This window comes from Ornithodoros turicata, chromosome 1 (assembly GCF_037126465.1).
Source record: "Ornithodoros turicata isolate Travis chromosome 1, ASM3712646v1, whole genome shotgun sequence".
NCBI classification, from domain to species: Eukaryota; Metazoa; Arthropoda; class Arachnida; order Ixodida; family Argasidae; genus Ornithodoros; species Ornithodoros turicata.
The window spans coordinates 161,469,656-161,494,133 of NC_088201.1; the positions used below are offsets into that span (position 1 = coordinate 161,469,656).

The 24,478-nt window shown below is 47.3% G+C and overlaps 1 protein-coding gene and 1 long non-coding RNA gene across 2 annotated transcripts; both read right to left on the minus strand.

Moving 5' to 3' along the window:
• Positions 1-2,108: 2,108 nt before the first annotated feature.
• On the minus strand, positions 2,109-6,216 carry LOC135372133 (uncharacterized). The gene is made up of 4 exons (XR_010415845.1): positions 6,083-6,216; positions 3,835-3,892; positions 2,724-2,780; positions 2,109-2,294 (listed from the first exon to the last, which is right to left on the minus strand). It is a non-coding gene; the product is annotated as an uncharacterized LOC135372133 (long non-coding RNA).
• A 3,905-nt stretch (positions 6,217-10,121) lies between these two features.
• Positions 10,122-14,042, minus strand: LOC135388442 (uncharacterized protein K02A2.6-like). The gene has a single exon (XM_064618018.1). It carries the CDS (start codon positions 14,040-14,042, stop codon positions 10,122-10,124), a length of 3,921 nt encoding a protein of 1,306 aa, XP_064474088.1.
• Positions 14,043-24,478: the final 10,436 nt, after the last annotated feature.

A 24,478-nucleotide genomic window follows, 5' to 3' on the forward strand; every position in this document is an offset into this window, starting at 1 on the left:
ACAGAAGGTTAAAAAAGTAATCGATTACTCAGTAACTCATTACCGCAAATTGTAATGAGTTTGTGTAGAAAATTATTTGGTCACAAAATTAATTGATTACGTTAAAAAATTACTGAAAAAGTAATTGATTATTAGTAACGCAATTACTAGTAACGCGTTACGTACAACTCTGCCTGGGGGAATGTGCGTCCTGGGTCGGCTTCTAAGGGAACTGTGCCGACATCTTCACAATTCTATTTTTCGAACTTCTTAGAAAGCAGCGCATCATCCGACAGCTGCTAAATAATCAGCTTCGGTCTTCCATCGATGGAGGTAATGACTTCCACAACACAAGATATTACAGTTTTACACGCCGTTGGTCGTTTTGATCGTTTCTATTCGTGTCCAGAGCTCGCTTTTCTCTGTTGTTTCGAGGCATTGAATCGAAAGTTCTATGTCCGCATTTGTGTGGTAGTCGTTTTAAAGAAAAGAGGAAATAAGAGGAATCAAATACATTTCCAGTGCTTGTTGTCTCTACAGGAAATACTAGATGGAAGAACAAACACCTCCCATACACAAAACAGGACCGCTCCCTGAGATATGAAGTTCAAAGACCCTTTCCGAGACTCACGTACACACGGAATTTCAATTCCTTGCACGACTCCGCTATGAACTTACCCTGCAGAATATATGGATAACCTTCCCTGCGACTCACCACATAATCGACGTTGAAGCGTACTATACAGAAAAAATATATAGAGAAAACTGATTTCACGATCCCCGATTTTCACGAAATGGCCACAGGTCTTATATGCGCGCTGCACTGCATTTCGCGAAATAAGGGTTATAATCTGTAGCAAGATTAGTTTCGTTCAGAGTTATAGATTGCTTCTTCGTCGGGGCATTAACACGCAAGCTCAGCACGTCAACACGTCAGCATGTCAGCTACTTCAATCTCCACACGTCTCTACTGTCCATCATCGAAGAATGCTCGATGAGCTCATACCCCAGCAGCACAAAATCTTCGCGCAGAATTCATCCTGTCTTGGACCAATGTTGGGCCAAGATTGGCAATTCCTGCCCAGGATTAGACTAATATTGGACGAATATTCAGCCAAGATGTTGCGCTGCTAGGGCAAATGCTATCACATTTCATCCGCGATCTGCACAGCGATTTCTGCCGCAATTTTTGGAAAACATAGTCGCATTGTGTAAATGAGCGTTCTGTTTTTCTGTTTTCTGTTTCTGTTCCTCTGCCCGCACGAGTCGTGTCGTCCTTCTGTAGCGATACGGTACGAAGTAATGCCGAAGTTAAAGGAGCATGGAAGTGACCCCAAAAATATTTTCAGTTTTTCGCTGCAAAGTCTTCTTCAACAAATAAAATGAGCTGCTGCGAAAGAACGATGAGCGCAGATAACCCAGACAGCACGCGCAAGGCTCTGTTCCACACACCTTTAAAGAACCCTCTCCACATTCGAAGAGCGCCGAAGCGAAGCCGAAGACGGCGTGACGTATCACGGGCTATTGCACGTGACCAGTGACGTCCAACGGCACAGCTGAAACATGTATAAACGGCGTGTGAGCTGAGATGAATGAAAAGAAAAAGAAAGAAGACGAAAGACGGAGGCGAAAGAAAAAGAAAAAAGGCACCGAGCAGCTTCTACGTCACGCGTGGCTTGCGGCCCTCGCCCGCAACTGCCGTTCTCAGCCTGTCTGTTGTAAATTTTATTGCGCAGTGACAATACGCCGCACATCGGAAATATTTTGCACGGTGACTCTTTGTGGACAGCTGCACAAATGAAGCAGGAGTTTGAGTTATGTTAATTGTCACTTCCTTTAAGCAGCTGTTGGCAGTAAGGAATGCGTGCAGTAATAAATTACGGGGCAGGTAATTGGCTGTCCCCTCTTCTTTCTTGGCGCACTACAAGAAGTCGGCCCAGGACGCACATTTCCCCAGGGTGTCTGTTGTGACATTGCTCACCTCTGTAAGGCCGACAACGGCGAGCCCCTTCGCCTCCCACCATCACCATTACAAGAGAGTGGCTTCCACAAGCTTGATTGTGTATTATGCGAGAGTGATGTAATGGATACCATTACTCGGGTGTACATGGAATTCAAAACAAGGGAGCCACTATAACGTCCTTTATTTAGTCCATGTCCCTTAATTAGATGTTATACATATTATAGGGCGTACATATTTCAGTAACACTTGCATCTCATTTTCATGTATTTTCCGCAGTATGCGCCCCTGTATCCTTGAATGGACGTGCAGTGCTTGTGACACTCATAGTGGTTGACTGGACAGCGAAAGGCACCTATGAGGGTACAAGGAATATGTAATCAAATGGCGACCAAACAACGGATTGTTTGCTAGGACGATAGGACACTCTTCTCGATGCATCGTGTAAGTGCGGATATAAAGTAGGCCTAACCTCTCACACGAACAATGGCACGCGTTTTTTTGTGGAGAAGTTTACGAACATGCGAAACCAACTTGCCCTTTAGAGCTTGAAGGTTAACAGGACCTCAAATTCGGTCTGATTGTGATTTATATCAAGCGGCTTAAAAACAACTCAATAAAGAACTAAATAAATAATTGAAGTAGTAATAACAGTATGATGATCGCAGTTCCCTGATATTTCAATCAACATGTCTGTTTTCTTGGACCTCTCATCTCGTTTGGAAGTACGAAGTACGTTTATGCGTTGTGAAACGTTGACAGATATTCATGATGCTGTACTTACGACGAAGTCTCAAGTGTGAAGCCTCTTCAGCTTCTTCGTGGGACTGGACCAATGTAACTGCGGGGAGGCACGTGAATTACAGAGACTGCGTGCTGAAGGCCACATAATTCTTACTCTAAGTGCCACATGTCTGTTTTTATCTCTGTAGATTAGAAAGCTAATTACAGCTGTATGTAAGAGGTGTCATGTAATGAAGGCATGCTCTGAGAGCTATTGCCAACTCCTTAACTGTTTACCCTGAATTACTGAACTGAATGTGGTTCGAACTCGCTCTGGCCCGTTCCCTTCCCGTGCGCTTAACGGCATCCACTCCCCTCTCCATTTTGGACAAGAGGCTTTGAACACTTTCTGGTAAACTCAAGCGATGTTTCAACTTCATTGGCTGTGTTGATGCATTCGCTTGGTATGACAGGCTAAGACCCCTACTACCTATCCGGAATTGTCATCCAATATCCGCGAAGAGCTAATTAGGTCCAAATTAGAGCTAAAAAATTAGGTCCAAATAAAGTCAATAGACTTGCCTTGGATAGCCTGTTTGGACATCCAGGACAAATGAGGGCTAAACGAAGTCTATTGCCACTGTTTGGACTATAGTCTATAGAAAGTCAAAGTTAAAAGAAAGGCCAAAAGGGCTAAAGGATGTCCAAATAAAGTCAATAGACTGGCCAAATTAATTTTCATAAGGGAAGTGATGCGCGACCGAACGTTGGTCCACAGATGATGATGATGAGTTGGTGTTTAATGGCGCATAAGCAACTATGGCCATGATGCGCTAAACAAATTGCCCAAGTAGCACAACATCTTGGTCCAATGCCCCTTTAGTGGCCTAATGAGAAAGAGACAATTAAAGAACGAAGCGGCTGTGAGGGATTCGTAAACACGTCTTTTCATCTGTTAGGTAAACGGTAAATTTCGACTACCACTTCACATCTCCCCTTTATTTCTGCAAATGCGCATATGCAGGAAACCCCCAAAAAATGTGACCCTGCATGTGAGCTTGCTCGAACCAAAGAACGAATTGTATGACACTTACAGTTGAGGCAGCATATATTTGAAACATAGAAGTAGAACCTATTGCGCGCGTATTAAGTCTTACAGATATAAGTCTTACCGGTGGCAAAGGCCAGCACAAGGATGATAACGACGGCCTTCTGCATCTTGATCGGTGGCTAGAAGTGAAGGGTTATCAATGTTACACCGACCTTTTTTCTGTGATTTAAATACATGTGTAGTGGTTAGAAATAAATTATCAACAATCAGAAAAGCATCTCAATAACGGATGCTTAGTATAACCGTAGCTGAAGGACGACGACAGGGGCAGGCAATTTGTATCACGCACAGGTATTGCATTGCACGTAACTCCGTAGGTCTTAACCCAGCGGAGAGACACCGCAGAGTAATATTATTCTGCGGTGTTCCTTTCAGAGTCGAGCAAGGGTTCAGAGAAGAGAGCTCAGTACAGTACCCAACAGTGAAATCGATATGCACAACACAAGTTAGGCAGACACCGTATAGCGTGCTGGCTTCGTTTTCATCAGCCTCTAATTTGACCTCACGAGCCAGGTGGGAGTCCCTCTTACATATATTATATGATTTTGTTGCGATATTATCATAATATCTCTTTCGAATGTATAGTGCGGTAAATCCTACATGTCATTTTAACGCCCATTTTGCGCTAGATCCATTTGCATAGGCTATAGGGAACACTGACTATAATGTCATGTGAATTATCAATCTTTCTCACGTTCCTTCAACAACAACGACATCGAGAACTTCATTTCGGTTTACATCCCTTCAAATGTCTGAACTTGAATTAGGATTCTATGCAAAGAATCCCGTGAAACCCTGGAACAAAAGTTCACTTCCGATAAAATTTCGCGTTGCAGATTCGTTGTGCATTTTCGTCGAATTTGTGTAGCCCATGCTCAGTCTTGTTTCATCAGGGAAAGTTCACTTCGCTTGCTATGTGAGAAGATATTGGAGCAAGCCAACTCAACTGTAAAAACTGCAACTTCTATTGGGTGCATCTGTTGCAGGAAAATTTGCCACTTTATGTAGATCTCTGCTTAACGAATGAGATAGGAACTCTCGTGTAGGAAGCACACTTATCGATCATTTTCAACGACATCCTCGTGATATAATGGCCAGGGTCATGATGCGCAACCTTTGCGCAACCGTAACGCGCACTGAATGCATCACGTTCCAGTGATTCGTCGCGAGCTCCATTGCGACATCCAATGGCGGGATTTATTTGGAACCGCAGCCTACCAAAACGTTTTTCCCGTAGCGCCGCGTGCCATTTCGAGAGCGCCAGATAAAAAAAAATAGACAGAAAAAAAGCACCAAACGCTACTTTCGGTTTAGGATCGGGTTTAGACACACGATCGGGTTTAGATCGGGTTTAGACACACATAACATGTATTATATCCCTATCATAATAAATACTTCAATAAAGAATCTAATAGCAATGAGTAGAAATATTGTGTGTTCAGCGACGTGGTACGCATGCAAGAAGAGACCATGAGCAAATGGAAAATTTAAACAATCCAGCGTTCGTCAAAAACTTGCATTCCTTGGATGACTTTGAATAGCTCATCAAAAAAGTTCGTTGCGTTGCCCTTGTCTGGCTGTGCGAGCCGGGTTCTTCACATGTAACGATGCACAAATGGGAAAATGTCTGTGTACCCAATCAAAGGAGTTATAAAGCAATCTAGTCAGCTTCAAACTAGCAAAACTCGTTGGAAATATCATCTGTAAATCAACTTAATAATGGACGATGGATGCGTTGGTGAGAAATGTGTGCCTTTAGGTCGCAGACTATAGCCCATCTTCAACTATTTGTTGAACTAAAAAAACTAAACTTGTTGAAAAACTAATTTTAAAGCAATATCATGTACACGAAGCTCCAAAAGTTAGGTTAGGAGCATCTGCATCCGAAGCAATCTCTTTCTCTGTGACTTATATTTTGAAGCGTTTGTTCTGTTACCGTGCGAGAAAAGACGTCCGACTGGGAAGCCAAGATAGCCTAAAACGAACATTTTAACATTTAATATGATTTTGTTACTAACTTCCAGAATAACAACATTTATGTCGGCCGGTGAACAATTCTGTCTTTTACTGCTGTTTAGGTCGCTGACTATGACACATCTTCAAACATTCGTTGAATGTGTACAGGGAACAGATTGTAAAACAATGTCAAGTACAGGAAGGTAATTCCAAAAGTTAGGTTAGGAGCATCTGCATCGGAAGGAATTTTAGTCTCTGACTTATTTTTTGATGGGGTTTGTTTTGTTAACGCGCGAGAGAAGGCGTCCGACTGGGAAGCTAAAATAGCCTAAAATGATCATTTTACTACTTACGTTTTTTTGTTAGTAATTTCCAGAATAACAGCATTTATAACGGCCAGTGAACATTTCCGTCTTCTACACAGGCAACACCTCACAGGCGGCAACGTGCACGAGTATGGAATGCACGAAACAGGACAGAAAGATGTACTCACCAATGAGTTGTGTGCAGAGGAAGTGATAGAAGCTCAACTGTTCGGAGATCCTTTTTATGATACGCTCGATTAGGGATATTCATGGAAAAGCCTGCTTCCGATGATAAGAGCTGTACTGTGATGTATTTCGTTCCAGAAAAAACCCGCACGCGATAGCAGCCGAATTCGCACAACACTTGATGTGACTCACCCCCATTATTCTAAACTTGCATAGATCTTATTGGCATCAGTTTCACAAAAGCAGGGGGTGCAAAATGGGAATCAATGTGGCATGGACAATTTCATTTGCCCCGAAAGGTAGATTCACAAACCACTAAACCTGATGCAGGCAAAGTTGAGACACCGGAATAGTCAATGCGAATCCGCATCAGAGAAAAATTTACGAGGCTCCTCCAAAGTACATATGCTAAACACAGACTATCTTGGGTTTAGAAATGGATGAGTGAAAAAAAAAAAGAAGAAGAAAGCAGACATACTTTTCGAATAATATGTGCTTTTGAAATATTCTCAAATATCAGCTGATATTTGCTTTCCACGTAAGACCGCGTTGATCAGGCACGACATAACAGTGGTTATTTTATATGAAACACAAGGGGCCAGTAAATGCTATCGTGGTGGAGTCCACACATGGAGCCCCCGCGCACTATGGCCATGGCCGGAGAGAGAAATTGCGCACCCCCGGGATGTCTCCGGATGTGACCTGCCGGGGCCCCCTCCTGACGTCTCCTGGTGCTAGTAAACGTCGTGCCCCTGAAGGGGCCCGGGCTCCGGGGCTCTATCCCCTGCTGCGCCCTCTCGCAGACCCTGCATGTGGCTCCACCCCAGCTCACACCGACACCACCGGTTTCATGTGAGAGCCGCAACAGTCAACGTATAACGAACTAGCGTGGAGAACGCAGTCCATGGTTCATATCATCGAATCTAGTGAATAATTTTTCTCTCCCGCTTTCCTGGCCTGCGTTATCGGTCATGTGTTTCGACAGCTGCACGGGGTACTTGAAGTCTGTGTGTGCACCTTTAGGATGTCTATTTTTGATTTATTTCTTCCTGCGAAATTGGGACGCTACACATATATGCTGATGCTGTCTGTCGAGAGAGCTCTCCTCGTTTTCTCAGTGGCATCACATGCTGTTGTCGGTTTGTCTGTGGCGCTTAGCAAACGCAAATTTTATTGTCTGAATCTAGGAGAGAGACAAATGGGAGCCGGTCCCGCATATACTGGAGAGAGGCCCCTTGATAACGGGGTCCGCCCCCGAGTGGGCCGTGTCGTCGGGGGAGCATCGCTCGCGGTGCTGTTTCCAGGAAGATTTTTGCTAAAACCTGCATATATTCTCTTTCAAGATACTTCTATTTAGTATCAGTGTTAGCTTAACTTTGCTCGCCAACGTGTATTACTGGTGTAACGCGAACTACCTAAAATTAGCGGAAATTCGAAAGAGTTCAATGTATAAATAAGGGGGGGGGGGGTATGTTTATTAAGAAAAAAAGAAAGGAAAGGTTAGCCAGGCAAGAGCGGGCTTGCTATTCTCAAAAAAAAGAGAAAGGGGGAAGGGGAAAACGAAAAAGAAAAGGAATGGAAGAAAAAAGAAAAACGGGGGAATCAAAAGAAAAAGGAAGGAAAGAAAAACAACAAGCAACAAAAAAAAGGAAAAGGAAAGAGAAACAAAAAGAAACAAAAGGAAAGGAAAAGGAAAGAAAGAAAAAAGAGAATAAACACTAGCAAAACGTTACATGCAGTTCACGAGTCCTGAGACTCGGAGAAAACTGAGGAGAGCGGCAGTGACAGCCCACTGGTTGGGGCCATTAAGACGGGGCCAAGAAGAGCGGCCACCGCAAAGTCGTTACAGCCAATCTGGAGCAGACGGCAGCGGAGGGTGTCCCTATGTTGAAAGTGCTGCTGGCAATACAGGAGTTGGTGTGGGATGTCAGCTTCCACTCAACAGACATTACAGTTTGGTGAATTTAGCCGACCCATCTTGATGAGAAGTGAGGGTGTACGGGCAACGTTGAGTCGTAGGCGGTGGAGAAGGGATTCTTCTTTACGGCTGCGGTGGCAAGTGATGACGAACTCCATCAATGGGTCGATAGACCGTAGGAATGAGTTGTAAGTCGTAGTTTTGGCACGGAACTGCTGAGCACATGTGGCACACCGACGGCGTATGTATAGACGGCATGCGGAGGCTGTAAGCGACACAAGTGCCAGGGCCGAAGTGTGACCCAGACCCAGCGCGTCTCGCTACTGCGTCTGCTCGGGTATTTCCATACACGCCTACGTGGCCAGGGACCCATTGAAACGTGATGTTGTAACCAGTGGCGAAGAGTTCATTGAATTTTTGAAGCGTCATGGTATGCAAATCGCTTATTATGCTGGGGCGAGGTGACGACAACATATCTAGTGATGCCTTGCTGTCGGTAAGAATGACCCACGTTCCGTGCCCGGATTCGGTAATATGCTCCGGTGCTGCCAGGATACCAAAAGCTCGGCTTCTGTCGAGGACACTGTATAGGGGAGTTTGAAACCATGCCCCAGGTCTTCATCCGGAACGTAGAAAGCAGCGCTCGAACTACCTTGGGTTACTGAGCCATCGGTGTATATATGGCGACTTCGTCGGTGTGTTGAGGCGAGGTGCTCCAGTGTGAGCTGGTGGGCCACGACTGTGGGGACGTCTTTCTTGCGTTGGAGGCCAGGGATGTTAAAGTGAATACGGGGTCTTTCGAGAGCCCCCTTGCGGGCGCATAGGATGGTGTAGACGCGGGAGATGGAATGCTCCCTTTCAGGCGGACAATGGCACCGCCGAAAGCAGACGCCGGGCAGCCCTCATCAATGCGACAAAGAGAGTGGAGCGGGTGCCGTGTATTGTAGCGTGTATAAGCGCGAAGGATATCACCATCCCGCAGTATGTGAACCGGCTGCTCTCGCGCCTCTGCCAAGGCAGAATACGTCTGCGTTGTCCTGGGGACTCCCAAACAGACACGGAGACTACGGGCCTGGATGTTGAGCAGTTCCTATTCTTTGGTTCGACTGAGACCATGCAGAATGGGTAAGCTGTACCGCAATGTCCCCAACACCAGGGCCTGATGGACACGATAGAGGTCAGAGCATGACAGGCCCCAGGATGCACCAGCAATACGCCTGAGTACATTTACCAAATAGTTTGCCTTGGTAGCAAGCAGCTTCACATGCTGGGACCACGTCAGGCCACGGTCAATTGTAATCCCCAGGTATCGGCAGGTCGTGACAAAGGTCAGGGGTGAGCCATCAATGAAAAGCGGGTGCTTATGGAATGGTCTTCGTGAGAATGCCATGGCTACCGTCTTGCTAGGCGAGACAACCAAGCCGCGGTGCAAGAGGTATCTTGACATGATGTTTAATGAACCTTGTAGTCGGCGTTTTATCGTGTCACGCCGAACGGTGGAAGTCCAGTGTTTTAGTCCTAACAGGAGCGAACGAGATGGTGGTGGTGGTGGGTGGTGATAGGGCTTGCCGTTGTCGGCCTCACGTATGTGGGCAACGTCACGACTGACGCCCTGGGGGAATGTGCGTCCTGGGCCGACTTCTAAGGGAACTGTGCCGACATATGTCTGAAAGCGTCTGAGGAAAACCCAGGAAAACCCCAGACAGCACAGCCGGTACCGGGATTCGAACCCGGGTACCTCCCAGTCTCGACGTGACATGGCCAGCACGCTAACCACTGAGCCACGGGAGCTGGTGGAGCGAACGAGACAAGCGACCAGTCCGGTTAACAACCACATGCAAAAATCGTTTATTGGCTCGCAACCACGCGCCAAATCCCCACGCGCTCGATGGGCACTTCGTCATCTTCGGTGGCTATAACACATCCCCCTCCGTTTGCAGATAAAGTCAAGTTAAGTCAAGTCAAAGTCAAGTCAGATAAAGATCAAGCTTGATACTTTTTTGGAGGAATGACGCAACGCCCTCTTTTTGTGTGCCAGTGGGTCGTGTCGGTGCACTGTTGGTCTGTCGGTACGTCGGTTGAAGTGTCCGTTTCGAGGTGGCTGCTTTGCGGAGCGCTCACTGTCGATGTACTGGGCTCTGGTTGGCCTGGGAGAGGAACTAGATGCGTCCTGTTCCTTCTGACTTCTCCCTGCTCTGTGGAGACTGAATAGGACCTCGGTTGCGGAGTCTGTCCCTGGACAACGCCTTTCCGTTGCAGATCTATTACCCAAACATCTGTGCCGACTCCAAGTGGAGGTAGCTCCCGCACCCCGTGTCTCCTATTGTAGTGCCTCTCTTCGTCCCTCTTGTTTTTAGTTTCGAAGGCTGCCACTTTCTTGTAGTCAGGGGTGTACGGTACAAGCTGTAACTGCGCGACAGGTACGTTCGTGCGCAACCGTCGTCCCATTAGAAGTTCCGCTGGGCTATAGCCATTTTTCAAGGGTGAAGCCCGATATGGTAGCAGCGACTTGTACGGATCTTTTGTCTTCTTCATAGACATTTTAACGATCTTCACTGCCGCCTCGGCAAGTCCATTGCTTTGCGGATAGCCTGGGCTGGATGTAACATGTCGAAAGCCATACTCCGTTGAAAATCGGGCGAAAGGGGAGCTGCTGCTCTGCGAAAACTGCGGACCGTTGTCGCTTATCACAACTTCGGGGATTCCATGTCGTGCAAATATGAATTTGCAGTGATTCACGATGGCTTCGCTGGACAATGAATGTAGCCGGACTAGCTCTGGGTACCGCGAGTAATAGTCAACTACAATGAGCCACCACGATCCCTGGCAATGGAACAAGTCCATAGCTATTTTCTGCCAGGGCCTGTCTGGGAAGTCTGTTGTAATGAGGGGTAGCTTCCGGTTTGTCTTTAGTTGCAAGCATTCGTGACAGTTCTTCACCGTTTGTGCGATGTCGTCGTTGATACTTGGCCACCAAACAGCATGTTTAGCTCGTGTGGTGCATTTTTCCAAGCCGAAGTGGCCCTCGTGTAAAAGCTGGAGAATCTGTTGTTGACAGGTCTTGGGAATGACAATCTGCGTTCCATGCATTAGCAGACTATCGGCTACTGCCAGCTGGTGCCGTGCTAGCCAAAAGAGTTTAAGGTCTTGCCCGAGATCTCGTCGAGTAGGCCACCCGTGTCTGGTGAACCTGATGATATGCTGACACGTCTCGTCCTTCTCCTGTTCTTGCTGTATGTCAAGTAGACTTCTCGCTGTCCCTGGAAGGTGCGTCTCCACATAGTGGACGAAACACTCGATCTCCTCTGTAAGGTCTGTGCCGTCCGTTTTCCGGAGAGGTGTACGGGACAGGGCGTCTGCCGCTAGAAGGTCTTTTCCTGGCACGTACGTTATTTCGTAGGTATATCGCATGAGACGCATCCGCATGCGCTGTAACCTCGGCGTCAAGTCATGAAGCTGTTTTGTCGAGAACAGGCTCACCAGGGGCTTGTGGTCGGTCTCGAGAAGAAACTTTTTCCCGATCAGGTAGTCTCGGAATTTCTCACTCGCCCAAAGCAGTGCCAAACCCTCCTTTTCTATTTGAGCATAACGACGCTCGACATCAGTGAGAATTCTGGGGGCGTAGGCGATGACTTGGTATTTCCCGTCTTGTTTTTGTCGCAGGACAGCTCCGAGGCCGAAGGAAGATGCGTCCGCGGTGACGACCGTCTCTGTGGCTGGGTCGTAGATGCCGAGGACAGGGCTTGTAAAGAGGATTTGTTTCCATTTCTGAAACGCCTCTTGTTGTGGTGCGCCCCACACAAATTCCTGCTTGGAGCTTAACATGCACGATAGTGGCTGTAGTTCTGCTACCTTGGGTACAAAGCGTGTAAGGTACGTTGCCATCCCAAGTAGCCGCCTGAGGCCCGTCTTGTCCGTAGGGGGAGTCATTTTGAGAATGGCGTTCACCTTTTCTTCGTCAGGCCGAATGCCTGAGCCGTCGACGATGTGACCTAGAAAGGTCACTTGTGAAACACTGAATATGCATTTGTCTTTGTTGAGCGACATCCCTGCTTCTTGGATGCGTGTCATTACAGCTTCCAAGTGATGGTCATGTTCGATTTGATTTGCTCCACAAATGAGTATGTCATCCATGTGACACAAAACTCCGTGGAGGTCCTTCAGCAGCGTTGCCACTCGTTTTTGAAAGTGTTCTGGCGCGGACGATATCCCGAATGGAAGTCTGTTGAAGGAATATCGCCCAAACGGAGTTATGAACGTCGTCAAGTGTTTGCTTTGTTCGCTCAGCGGTATCTGCCAAAAACCCGAGTTTGCGTCGAGTTTACTGAAGACCTTTGCATTTTTTAGCATTGCGAGTGAATGTTCGACAGAAGGGATAGGATGAAATTTACGCAGTACGTAGCGGTTGAGCTGAGTGAAATCAATGCAAAGTCTAATTCCTCCTGACTTCTTTGGGACGGTTACCATTGGCGCACACCAGGCTGTCGGTTCCATGACTGGCGTTATGACTCCTAGCTTCTCCATACGTTGAAGTTCCTCTTTGGTTTTTTGGTATAGGGGCAATGGTACTCTCCGTGGAGATGAAAGGGCAAAGGGCCTAGCATCAGGAGCTAGCTTTATGTCGTAATCTCCTTGTAGAACTCCCAGTCCCTGAAAGACCGTAGCATATTCCTCGAATGGGGATGCCTTCGAGAGCATTTGTATTGTCGGAAGGACTTTGAGGCTGTCTATGGCTGGTTGACCAAGCAAGCATGTAGGAAGTTCCTTCAAGACGTAAATGTCTTGTTGGCTTTCTTGTCCTTGAAAAACTGTCTGGAGAGAGGTCATACCGGTGACCTTCAGCATTTTGCCGTCTGGACCCCGCAGGCGACGTTTGGGAGGTTCGAGCCGGATTCCCGTGAAGTGCTTAAGGAAAACGCTCTCTGGTATAACCGTTTCGTCAGCCCCTGTGTCAACTTTAAACGTTAACGGTATTCCTTGAACAAGGACTGGGACTTGCCATTTCGACGTTCCTCCATGAGCTACAACTCCTAGAAATGCAGTAGTTCCGTCGGGGGCAGATTGGGTCTGCTTAGACGAAAGGCAAACTGATGAGAAGTGCCCCTTCTTCTTGCATTTGGAGCATATCTTGTCTTTTGCTGGGCAGTCCTGTCTTGCGTGCCTGTCACGGCCGCACCACCGGCAGAGCTTTTGGGAAGCTGACTTTGAAGAAGGACGGGTTGTGCCTGCGTGAATCTTCCTGGTTGCCAGTGTCCTTGAATCGGACCCCGGTGACACTTTGTGCGTCGTTAGTCGATGTACTGTAGCGTCATTGCCTTTGTGAAGTTCAGCTTGCTGCAGCCGGACAGTTTCTCGCTGGCGAGCCGCTGTGATAGCCTTTTGCAGAGTGAGTTCAGAGTCGAGCTGTAGTTGTTCCGAAACTTTCTTGTCTCGAAGGCCTGCAACCAGTCTGTCGCGAATCAGTTCTTCGCGCAACGCTCCATAGTTGCATAAGTCTGCCATTGAATGCAGGACAGTCACGAATTCCTCCACAGATTCCCCATCCTGTTGTACTCTCGTGTTGAACTTTGCACGTTCAAAGATGATGTTGCGGCGCGGAACGAAGTAGGCATCGAACGCTTCTAGCACCTTGTCGAACTTGCGCGCGTCTTCGGGACTAAGCTTCAGCGTGGCGTATATGTCCTCCGCTTGCTCACCCATAATGTAGATCAGTGCATCTACTTGGCTTAACTCAGCCTTGTCGTTGAGGCCAGAGGCAGCACGGAAACGTAGAAAGCGTTTCCTCCAAGTGGGCCAGTCATTCGGCGTCTTGAACGTGAAAGGTTCAGGTGGCGTTACATTGAATGTAGCCAAGGATGCCGTAAATGTCGAACGCTCTTGTGTGTCGCCGTCGGGGAGAGACATCGTTGTGGAAGCGTGGTTATGTTCTAGAACTTTCTGACACCATGTTTTAGTCCTAACAGGAGCGAACGAGACAAGCGACCAGTCCGGTTAACAACCACATGCAAAAATCGTTTATTGGCTCGCAACCACGCGCCAAATCCGCACGCGCTCGATGCGCACTTCGTCATCTTCGGTGGCTATAACACATCCAGATACATATTTGTCGTCAGCATATATTGTAATGCGAATGTGATTATGAAGCTGCGCAGGAAGAGAAGCCATAATGATATTGAATAAGAGGGGACTGATGACGCTCCCTTGTGGGACACCACGGTGCACGCGGAACGTCGCAGTGTCCCCGTCAAGGGTGCGCACAACCAGGGAGCGGTCAGCCAAGAAGTCTTTAATCCATGACCAGGGGCAGCCCCCAACTTCAGCTTCTGGAAGCGTCGCCATGATTGCGCTATGGAGGACACTGTCGTACGCTTTCTTGACGTCGAGGAAGACAGCGGCTGTCAATAAACCTTCGGCCCTTGCCTGTTGTGTCCTACTGGTTAGAGTTAGGACGCTGTCCATTGCTGACCGGCCTGGGCGAACACCCGCCATCTCCCCGGGAAAAAAAAAAACCCGTGCTCTCTGCTCTCAAGGTACCAGGTCAGGCGATTGAATATTATACGTTCCAAGGTCTTCACCACACAGCTTGTAAGAGCTATCGGGCGGAAAGAATCGATGTGATGCGGTGATTGATCTGGTTTGAGTAAAGGGACCACCATCGCGGTCTTCCACTCTTAGGGACTTCCCCTTGGCTCCAGCTCTGATTGAAGATCCGTAGGAGGGATGCTCGCCCTGACAGGGGAAGATGCCGAAGCTCCTTATACGTGATCTGGTCTGCTCTAGGGGAGGTATGCAGAGGAGAGTCCCGTAGTGCAGAGTCGAGCTCGAGAAGAGTAAGGGGCAGGTCCAGAGCCGGGTCTTTCGAAGACTGCATACCGGGTGGAAGACCTTGAGCTGATGAGAGCACGACTGGAGGCTGCGCTGTGAGGCGCACGCAATAGTCCTCCGAAAGGCACAGTTCAGAACGCGAGGTAGCCAAGGACAGGGAGCGGAACGGGTGCCGTTGAATCACAGGAGTAGAAAGTCCCGGAGCCACTCGTATTCGGCGTCCACTGCAGAGAAATGAAAAGGAAGTCGGAATGTCCTCCTGCGTCGCATTAGCCACTGCGCGACGGAAGTCCTGATTTCGGAGCCCACCACTTGAAGAAGCAATCTTGATGGCGTTTTGATAGTGTTGCCAGTTTGTCCGTCTAACGCAATGTGTGGCAGATGACTGACGAACATGTCGTATACTGATCAAAACTGGTAGGTGTTCACCACCAAGGGTGTCAGCATCCACGCGCCATACAGACCGGTGGGCTACCGTTTGGCGATGCAACAGTGAGGTCAACACACGATGAAAGGTACGTGGTGTGAATAAACGTCGGAGAGCCATCATTTAGAACATAAAGACTCCTGTCGGCAAACAGGCCCGCAAGTCTTTCACCTCTTGCATCACAGCGTGTGCTGCCCTAAATCACATTGTGGGCGTTGAAGTCCCCACAGAGCACAAAGGCGCAGGGAGCTCATCTATAAGCGTTCCCAGTTCATTCACGTTATAGTTGACCGCCGGCGGGAGATAGAGAAAGACGATTGTGAGGTCAAAAGGGGCAAAGCGAACTGTGGAGCAGACATATTCTCCAGTCCCAGTCACACGCAGATGGCGTTGGATGCCCGGAATATCAGAACAGACAAAAAGCGCCGCACGGCTTGGCTTGTCCTACCACAGGGCTCGGAGACGAACGTAAGGTAGTTAGATAGTCGAAAGTCCTTGGTGATAACACATTCAGCGATACAGAGCACGGGAAATTTGTCCCTCCATACAAATTGGCGAAAGTCCGACGTCTTCGACTTCAGGCTCCGCGAGTTCCACTGAAAAATAGCCGTTGTTTGATGGTGAACTGTTGGTGCAAGTGGTGCTGCATTATTCATTGCGGGTTGCAAGGGGGCCACGACCACTTAGTAGAGGTTTCAGAGCAAGCACGGCTTGAACCGCTGGTAGGTCGGCTGACACCGGGAGTTGCTGGACGATGACGCGTATCGCAGAAAATAGCATAACGAGTACAGAATCAAAGACGTTGTCTTGTCCCTCCGGTTCACGGGGGGTTTGCTGCTTCAAGCTGGTCGTGCGCCGGCAAACTTCCTTAGGTGGCAATTCTGATAAAGTAGCGGTTGGCTTCTTGACGGCGGAGGCGAAAGACTTCGACTATCCCTTGCTCTCGCGTGTGGGCTCCTCACTGCTACCCGGAAGATTCGGGAAATGGGCTGCAGAAAGATCTGCACAACCAGGGTGTGAACGGTTAGCTCTCAGAGGAGCGGTGTGTAGCTTCCCACTCAGACCTCGCCGCGGTGAGCGGCCACAGCCGCCTTGGCAACTCTGCATGCACGATAAGTCGCGGTATGATGCCCGCCGCAGTTTGTCAATCGGGGTATCCCGAATCCCGAAATCCCGGGATCTCGACCAATTTTTGACGTCCTCAAGTACCCGGATTCCATCCGCAAAATCTGTGCGAGCCGATATAATAGAAAAATCCAACACCTGTAGGCCATCAGGCACAGACTCACTCCTTCGTAAGGTAATGGCACTTTTTATGGCTGGAGGTGGCAGAGGACCGCTGCCTGCACATGCGTACAGGTACCTGCTGACTGTCGTTTCTTCTGGCGCAGAAGCTGATCAGACCTTTAGTTTAGCAGCCAGTATTTGCACAAACGTTCACTCCGAACTGGGGGACACCACCCTCGAAGCTCTGTGCTTTCTCAGGTCGTGTGTCAATCGTTGTACAATGGTATCAGCACGCAGCGACGGTGTTGTAAACCGTTTAATGTTTTGTTTCTTTCCATTCATCTTTATTGGACATTTTTAGTTTTTTTTATTTCTGTTGCTGTTCGTCATTCAAGTGGAATGTGATACTGTTTGAGGAAATTATAAAGTAATATTTCCTGTTATTTCAAGCGTAGTGGGACTCGCCTTCTTTTCAATTGCAAAAGTGAAATGCAGATTAATAAAAAAGGAGTGGCATTATCGTAGAAAAAAAATGAAGAGAAAAAAAGGAACCATTTCGCCGTCACTACCTTACATGCTTAAATGCTTTCCTTCAGGAAAATGTAGCATTGACAAACCGCACATGAACTGCGCACAACACGGCGATATAGTCAATTGAGGTAAATTGACTTGGAAGTAGACTTCTGCACGGCCCGCGGGACCTGCGTGCCACCACGGGTGACCCGCGGCGGCGGGTCTACGTTTTCGGTGTCGTTCGAGCAGCGGATCGGCTGAGGTCGTCGCATCTTAACAAACACTATTAGAAAGCACACCGAGTTGCTCAATCTCTTACGCGTCTGTACTGCAGTCGCTCGAAATATGAAGTAGAACGCCGCTAACAAAGGTGGAACAAACGGTCACACTGTTAAGGTGCAACAGCGCCTGTGTGTCCTTTGTTCGTGTCGCGTTTCGTATGATCATGCCTCAAGTCACAAGCCAACACGCATTTGCACCTTTTTGCTCTCTGCGCTGATGTTGTATACAATAAACTATGCACACAGACATGTCTAATCCTGAGGCGTTGACCAGGGAGTACTCTCAGTTTACTCGTGAACGTTCATCGCGTTGCGGGTATCGGGTCGGCTGCGGCTGAGCTTCTGAAAAAAAGAAGAAAAAAAGAACATGGGGCCTGCGGGCGGATGCTGGTCTCAATTTGTTAAGGGTTGCGTGTCGGGTGCGGATTTGAACCTGCGGGTCAGATAATTCTGACCCGCACAGGACTCTACTTGGAAGCACCATCTGAGCTCGTCACAATCCCGAAATCCCGTCTCGGAATCCCGGGATTGACAGCAAACAATTCCGAAATCCCGGGACTGCAAAAATGGCTCGGGATTGACAACCCTATGTATAACGTACACCGAAGGATAACGCCAACCAGACACCCGATGATCCCTACGATGTACTATTGAGCAGGAACTGAGTTCTACATCGTCCTTCATGAATACAGTAATCAAAATGTGTTATTGTTTCAAATCAAATTGTTTATTGCGTCTTAGCCGCAATCACACTTTACCTCACCCTACGCTGGCTCACGTGTGCCATGTCGCCCTCAGTCAAGAAGAATAGCGCTAAAGTCGCTACCTATGAAAGCCCAGTGTCGTTTTCTGTCAGAGGTGAACCTCATCATAATCTCCTAGGAGATTGACGCAATTGACTCGTTTAAAAAGAGTAAGGAACCGATCTATTTTGTAGTCCACGATAAAAGCGTTAAAACTCGGTGCAGGGGAACTTAAAAAAACAGTGTCGTGTCGTCTTTTTGATATTCCCCTGCACTGAGTTTTACCGCTTTTATATATAGTTTACGTTGCCCGGCATCCTCGCGGAAAAACTCCGATGTATACATAATACGCAACGGTTGCTAATCAGCACTGCCCTTAGATTTTTTCGAGAAAACATATCGCAAACCGTTGTTCTAGTCGTTACAATATTCTAGACGGATTCTGTCTATTCTTGACAACAAGACCACGGGGTGAGGTGTTGAGCATGGCAATGGGGTAGAGCACTGGGCTGTTCTGTATGTTTCACGACTCGAAGGCTTTAAGTGAAATTATGCTTTATTTACTAATCGATAGCTTTGACTTGGCACATGAATTTTGCGAACTAACTCTTGGGGAATGGAATATTTTAAATGTGAAATTGTTTGATTTAGTGAGCGATAATTTCAAACTGATATACCAGTTTTCTTAACTAAGCCATAATTTTGCGATAATTTTGGTACTGTGACTTCATCCTTTGGTGTGTGCATGTGCAAGAAATTAAAGCGATATATCGGAAATTGGAATTTATTGGCTACAAGTGTCGCAGTACTACTACAGAGTCTTTCACGAAAATGCCCCAGCTGACGCTACCGATTACTTCTTAGTAAGCATATTAGAGTCGTCGGTCAAGAGTTGTCCAATGAGATACACATTTCAACACGCTCTTTAATGAAATAAAATTCTTCAGTTTTAAAGTTTACAGCTGACGCCTCCTGCAAATCGGACGTTTAGGTTATTATTATATTCTTAAATATTAATGCATTTCTTGCGCGGGGTAGCGCAGCAATGTGCTGTTTCGTTTAGCTACCCAGCTTGCAGTTGCCTGGTCACCAGCCTGGTTCACACACAGGGGCGGCGAAAGAGACGGAATAGACGCTTCGATATTCCTTCCCTACGTGTCTGGTATGCATAGGTGGAGAGTTTACAATGTGCCAGAGGGGGAGAGGCACAAGCCCCCTCCCCCCCCCTTTTTTTTTTTTTCGGGCGCACAGGTCGGGCAGGTTGTCGGGGATTCCGAGTAGTGACGGTGTGAGGCAAATATTTACGCGATTTTCATGGTCACTCGTACGGTACATGCCAGTGTTAGGATAACCCTGGGAACGTTAATCTTATCTGTCAGCTGGGTAGCCTTCTCGAAAGGTGTTTGGCCCCACTGGGAAAGTGATACTCGAAAGTGAAGAGGGCAGCACAGTTTCAAGAGCAGTTGACATCAGAAATTACCCTGTTGTGGCATACATACTGTACGGAGAGCTCCACTTTTTAAACTAAACGGTCAACAGTGGGCATTGCTTCCAATGACGTCCGAAACTGGCTTAGGCATATTTACACAGCTTACAGCGTGTCCCACTTTTGCCACTGACTGTTGCGCCTTTTGTGCGCAGTTGAAGCGTGGCGTCGTCTATAAACGCGTGCCGTTCCATTATTTTCATTTTGGCGTTGCCTCCACGTTCGTTAATTCCCGTAGTCTGCATACAACTACCATCTTTTTAGCATCCTCAGAAGTGAAGTTTCCTGCCTTTAATGCATTCATGCGTCCAAATTTAGAATATGCTTCAATCGTAGGGATCCCCTCCCCTGGCAAAGGTCTCTCTTTCAGAAATTAGAAGCTGTGCGCTTTATTTTCAATCAATATGATAGGGATTCTTGCATAACAAAATTCAAAGGAGACTCTGGTAGAAGCAAGCCGGAAGGGACACCGGTTGTAACTAATGCACAAACTTTATTCACAACAGAGTCGATACCAGCGTGCACCGTATTATGTTTCTGAACGCTCTCATCACACTAACAGATTATATGTTCCTTTAATTCATAGTGACTATTTTAAACATTTTCCTTTATTAACACGTATTAATGATTGGAACTCGTTGCCTGCTAATTTTGTTTTTTTTTCGGTAACCTACATTATTTTAAAGAAATGTGTAATGAATTGTACTTATTCTAGTTTTGTTGTTCCTGTTGAATTGTTTGTATTTCACGTAGTCACTTGCATTTTTTTCCGCATATTTATTTGTAAATTTTTTTGTTATCCACATCTACATTTCTCCCCCTTATGTAATGTGTTTTGGCCCTTAAGGTATTAAAATGAAATTAAATGAAACTACAGCATCCCTACGGCGGCTGGCCGAGCGCACCGAAGACTTCAAGTAGGCCTGGCCCTTGTGGCATTCACGTGCACCGCGGAATCACAGATGCTCCGACTGTCAAATACTCTTCCAGAAAACGTGGTTATATTGCGTGTATTTTTTAACGGATTTCCGTCCGTAAAAAAAGGAATGAAACTCAGGTCCGCATCAACAGCGCACGCAGCAGTGCTACAATCGGAACAGCATATGCTATTTTTTTATTTTTCCTTCTTGTTATAATTTTGATCAGGAATTACGCAGGGCATTTTCTATTCTAAAAGCATTTTTGTAGGGAGGTGGTATTGGCCTACTATAATAGATATTTATATCTGAATTATCTGAAAGCCGAAGCACAATACGTGCGTTCTTTTCGCTTGCACCTCCTGCACCAGATCTGAACTAGGTTATTCGCGTGCTGCACTTTCCTGTTGAAAAGAACTAATAAAGTTCCTCTCAGCTGGAAAGTGCAGCTCCCGAAAACCCGTCTTGCGTGGAGTCCAAGGTAGTGCAGTCCAGGGCAAGTGAAAAGAATGCGCTTAGTGAGACAACCGTGGTAATCCGAATGCGAGTCAAACATTCCACAGAAAAACCTCATCCAGCAAAACTTCAGTGTACACAGTTTTCTGATACTGTGCGTGCCACAAATTCTTCGCCGAGAGAATTATGAACAATGGGAATGAATCACCTCTTGCTATTCAGGATAAGGCACACCATGCAATCACCGCGTGCGGGTATTTCCCGTTATCTACCTTGAGTGAGGCACTTCGCCCGCTTATCTTTGGAAGGAAGCGTGCCTAGCGGGTCGTGACCAGGAAAGCAAGTCTGATTTTTAAGAAGCCGCGCTCGTATAATCTCCATTGCGCTTAACTCCGTTCGTCTCCTTGTGGTACAGTGCTGGACAAAAGTTACGGAACACACTGTGGCGCATTCCTTCCACAGAGTGACACGCCAGCAGCGAATGTTACCGTACGGACTTACAAACAGGCGACTGGGTTACTAGGCCCATGTCTACGTTCACTCCTGCGGTCCCATTCGCTGGTAGCGTTTCACACTGAGGAAGGAATGCGCCGGAGCGTATTCCGTACACTTTTGTCCAGCACCGTATATAGCCTACCCCAACAACAACAACAACAACAACAACAACTTTATTTTGAGAGATAATAATAATGTGAACAAGGAGAAACTGAAGGGTGTGCATATCGGGAACTCACAATGCGTAGGTGCAGTGCAGGTGCAATGCGGGTGCAATAGGGAAACTCCCGAGAAAGTTCCACATATTCATGACGCAGTGTTAACGTGACGGCGAAAATGTAGCATTATGTCGTCCTGTCTTGTCTTGCTCCTGTGTTTCGCATAATGTGCTCAGGAAGACACCTGTATGTTGAAAACGAGCCAGAACACACCGTGGAACGAGTTCGTCCAGTGGAAATAGCATTGTGGAACTACAACTCGCTGCTGCGGTAAAGTCACTTGGCACAGACGTTGCGCACAGTCGGTCTGGCTTTCCTGTGCGTATTAATGTGGTCTAACATGGATTTCTTTAGGCTGAACGAGACTGAGCAGAGTTGACACTTGTAAGGCTTCTCTGCTGTGTGGTGGCTTATGTGAGAACCGAAGCTGCTCTTTTGTGCAAATGTCTTCTTGCAGATGTCACATGTGAATGGTCTGGCTCCATTCCTGTGTTATTCGGTGGACGATGGCTGGCTACTCACCTTTAAGAAAATAGACCACTTTCTAGCAGAGGACGGCCACGTTGTGCGCTTGCAAACCCAGTGTATCCCCATGAAACCCATGCTCATCGTTAATTTTGCAGTTCGTGTAAGCTTTGCAAAGCGCTGTGAGGCAAAGGGAAGCTGTGTCCGTAGCAGATAGAATGATTAATCTACTAGGGTAATCGTCGCTATTTAACGGAGTAGACGATTTCAGGAAATCCCAGTGCTCCTTGTGCACGCGTTGCGTCCTGGGAGATTATACTGTCATGAGGAAAGGTGAACGGTCGTTAAAGTAGCACACAAGTCATTTTTAACACCAAGTTTTCTTCCTATAAAACTGTTAAGTAGGCCAGCAAGATGCACCATGCGAAGTAATTTACACCACAGAGTCATAATTATCGCAGAGATTGAATTTAAAATACGCCGAGAAAAGCGACCGTGCGCAACGGTGGTGAAGAGCAGTAGCAGCCTGTGATCTGCCTGGAACCTCGTGCTGCCGCTATAACAAGAACGCTCGCTGATTGGCCTAGAGAAATGTCTGCTACTCCGCTGTCGTCTGCTACTCGGCTATTCCGGGTTCTGAAAAAGCCTTCATCCTGGCTCGGTAATGCTTCGGCCGCTCCTTCTATCCCCAATTCTTCGGGAGAACTAGCAAAACAGGTTTACGGCGGCAAAGGGACGAGGCGCTGACCCCCACTGACCGGCGAACCAGAACGAGTTCTCCTTATAGCATCATTGGTGACGCCATACCTCCTCATCCTCGTTATAGCTGGAGTGGCGAGTTAAGGGTGTGTGTAAGGGTGTGTTAAGTTATGTGAGTTTTTTTCTGGGAAACAAAATGCACACATAAAAAGCTTTCGCGCTATTCGGTATAATGACACACACACTTTCATCAGACGTCTTAATCTGAATTGTTTTTGGATGACCCTCTGTACTCCTTTAACGTTCCGTTTTTGCTGACCTTGACACTTCGTGGACAATCGCCCGAGAGATTTTCACGCTCACTCGTATGCAGGGTGGCAAACGGCAAAAAAAAAAAAAAAAAAAAAAAAAAACGGGTTCGGTTCGGGTTCGCGTTGCTTGAATTTCGTTCCGGTTCAGTGCTGGTTCGGCCGCACAAAAAATCTAACCGGTTTGCAAACCGGTTCGCAGCCCTGAACCGATTCGCGGACCGCTTCAACGCTTCCGTTTTATACCTCCCATAAGACTGGTTTTATCAAGAAATGTATGGCTAATAGCTTACTGCTGTTGTCTGCATTGACGTCTTTAGTAGATGGGTACTCCGTTTAGCGAGAGGAAGGAGAGATGGATGAAAACTTACAAATACCGTCCACGCTGATGATGCGGTGTGGTCCAGCTACCAACCTCCAAGATCACTTTCTTTTCAAATGGACCGCGCCAGCAAGATACGTTTAAAGGAAGCCAAATACGTGAAATCGTGAAATCGATGAAATCGATGTGAAACCGTACCGAGGCATGTCGAAAATAAGTAAGCCAGCCTTGCTCTGTTGGGGCTCACTGCAGTGTACAGGTAATCCACAACACAACTGCACTACCAGTAAGCTGTACTATATTTATTTTTCAAACCACAAGCAATCATACAGGCACCGTTCTGTGTATGTTCTATTCTACACTTGTCACGCTTCTGACTCGTTTAATGCCGACTGCTCACTTGTAAAGGGAAATGCTGTGCGTATTCGTCCTATATAGAGATACACAACTGGTATACTCCATTCCTGTGTTATTCGGTTGAAGATGGCTGGCTACTCACCTTTAAGAAAATAGACCACTTTCTAGCAGAGGACGGCCACGTCGTCCCTTGGAAACCCAGTGTTTGACAAGCTTACGCATGGCACCTCCTCTCTGAAGAGGAGACACCGCTGCGCGTGCGCGGGGCTCTATGCGCGGCGGACAATACAAGGACAACTGCGCGTCAACGCGTTAAAAAAGACGCTGCAGGCATACTTACTAAACGTCCTCGTTTGACTGCTAGGTGAAGATTTGCTAAATCAATTTTATGGAGACCAGTGTGTCCTCGTTCGGGGATTGAGACACTTGAACTCTTATGTTGACTCTTATGTTCGAACCGTTTCGTTGCGAACCGGTTACAGATATTGTTTTTGCCGCTTCCGTTCCCGTTCGGGTTCAACAGCGTTGTGAAAATTTCGGTTCGGGTTTGGATTCGGTTCCGGCAAAAAATAAAGGTTCGGGTTCGGTTCGACACCCTGCT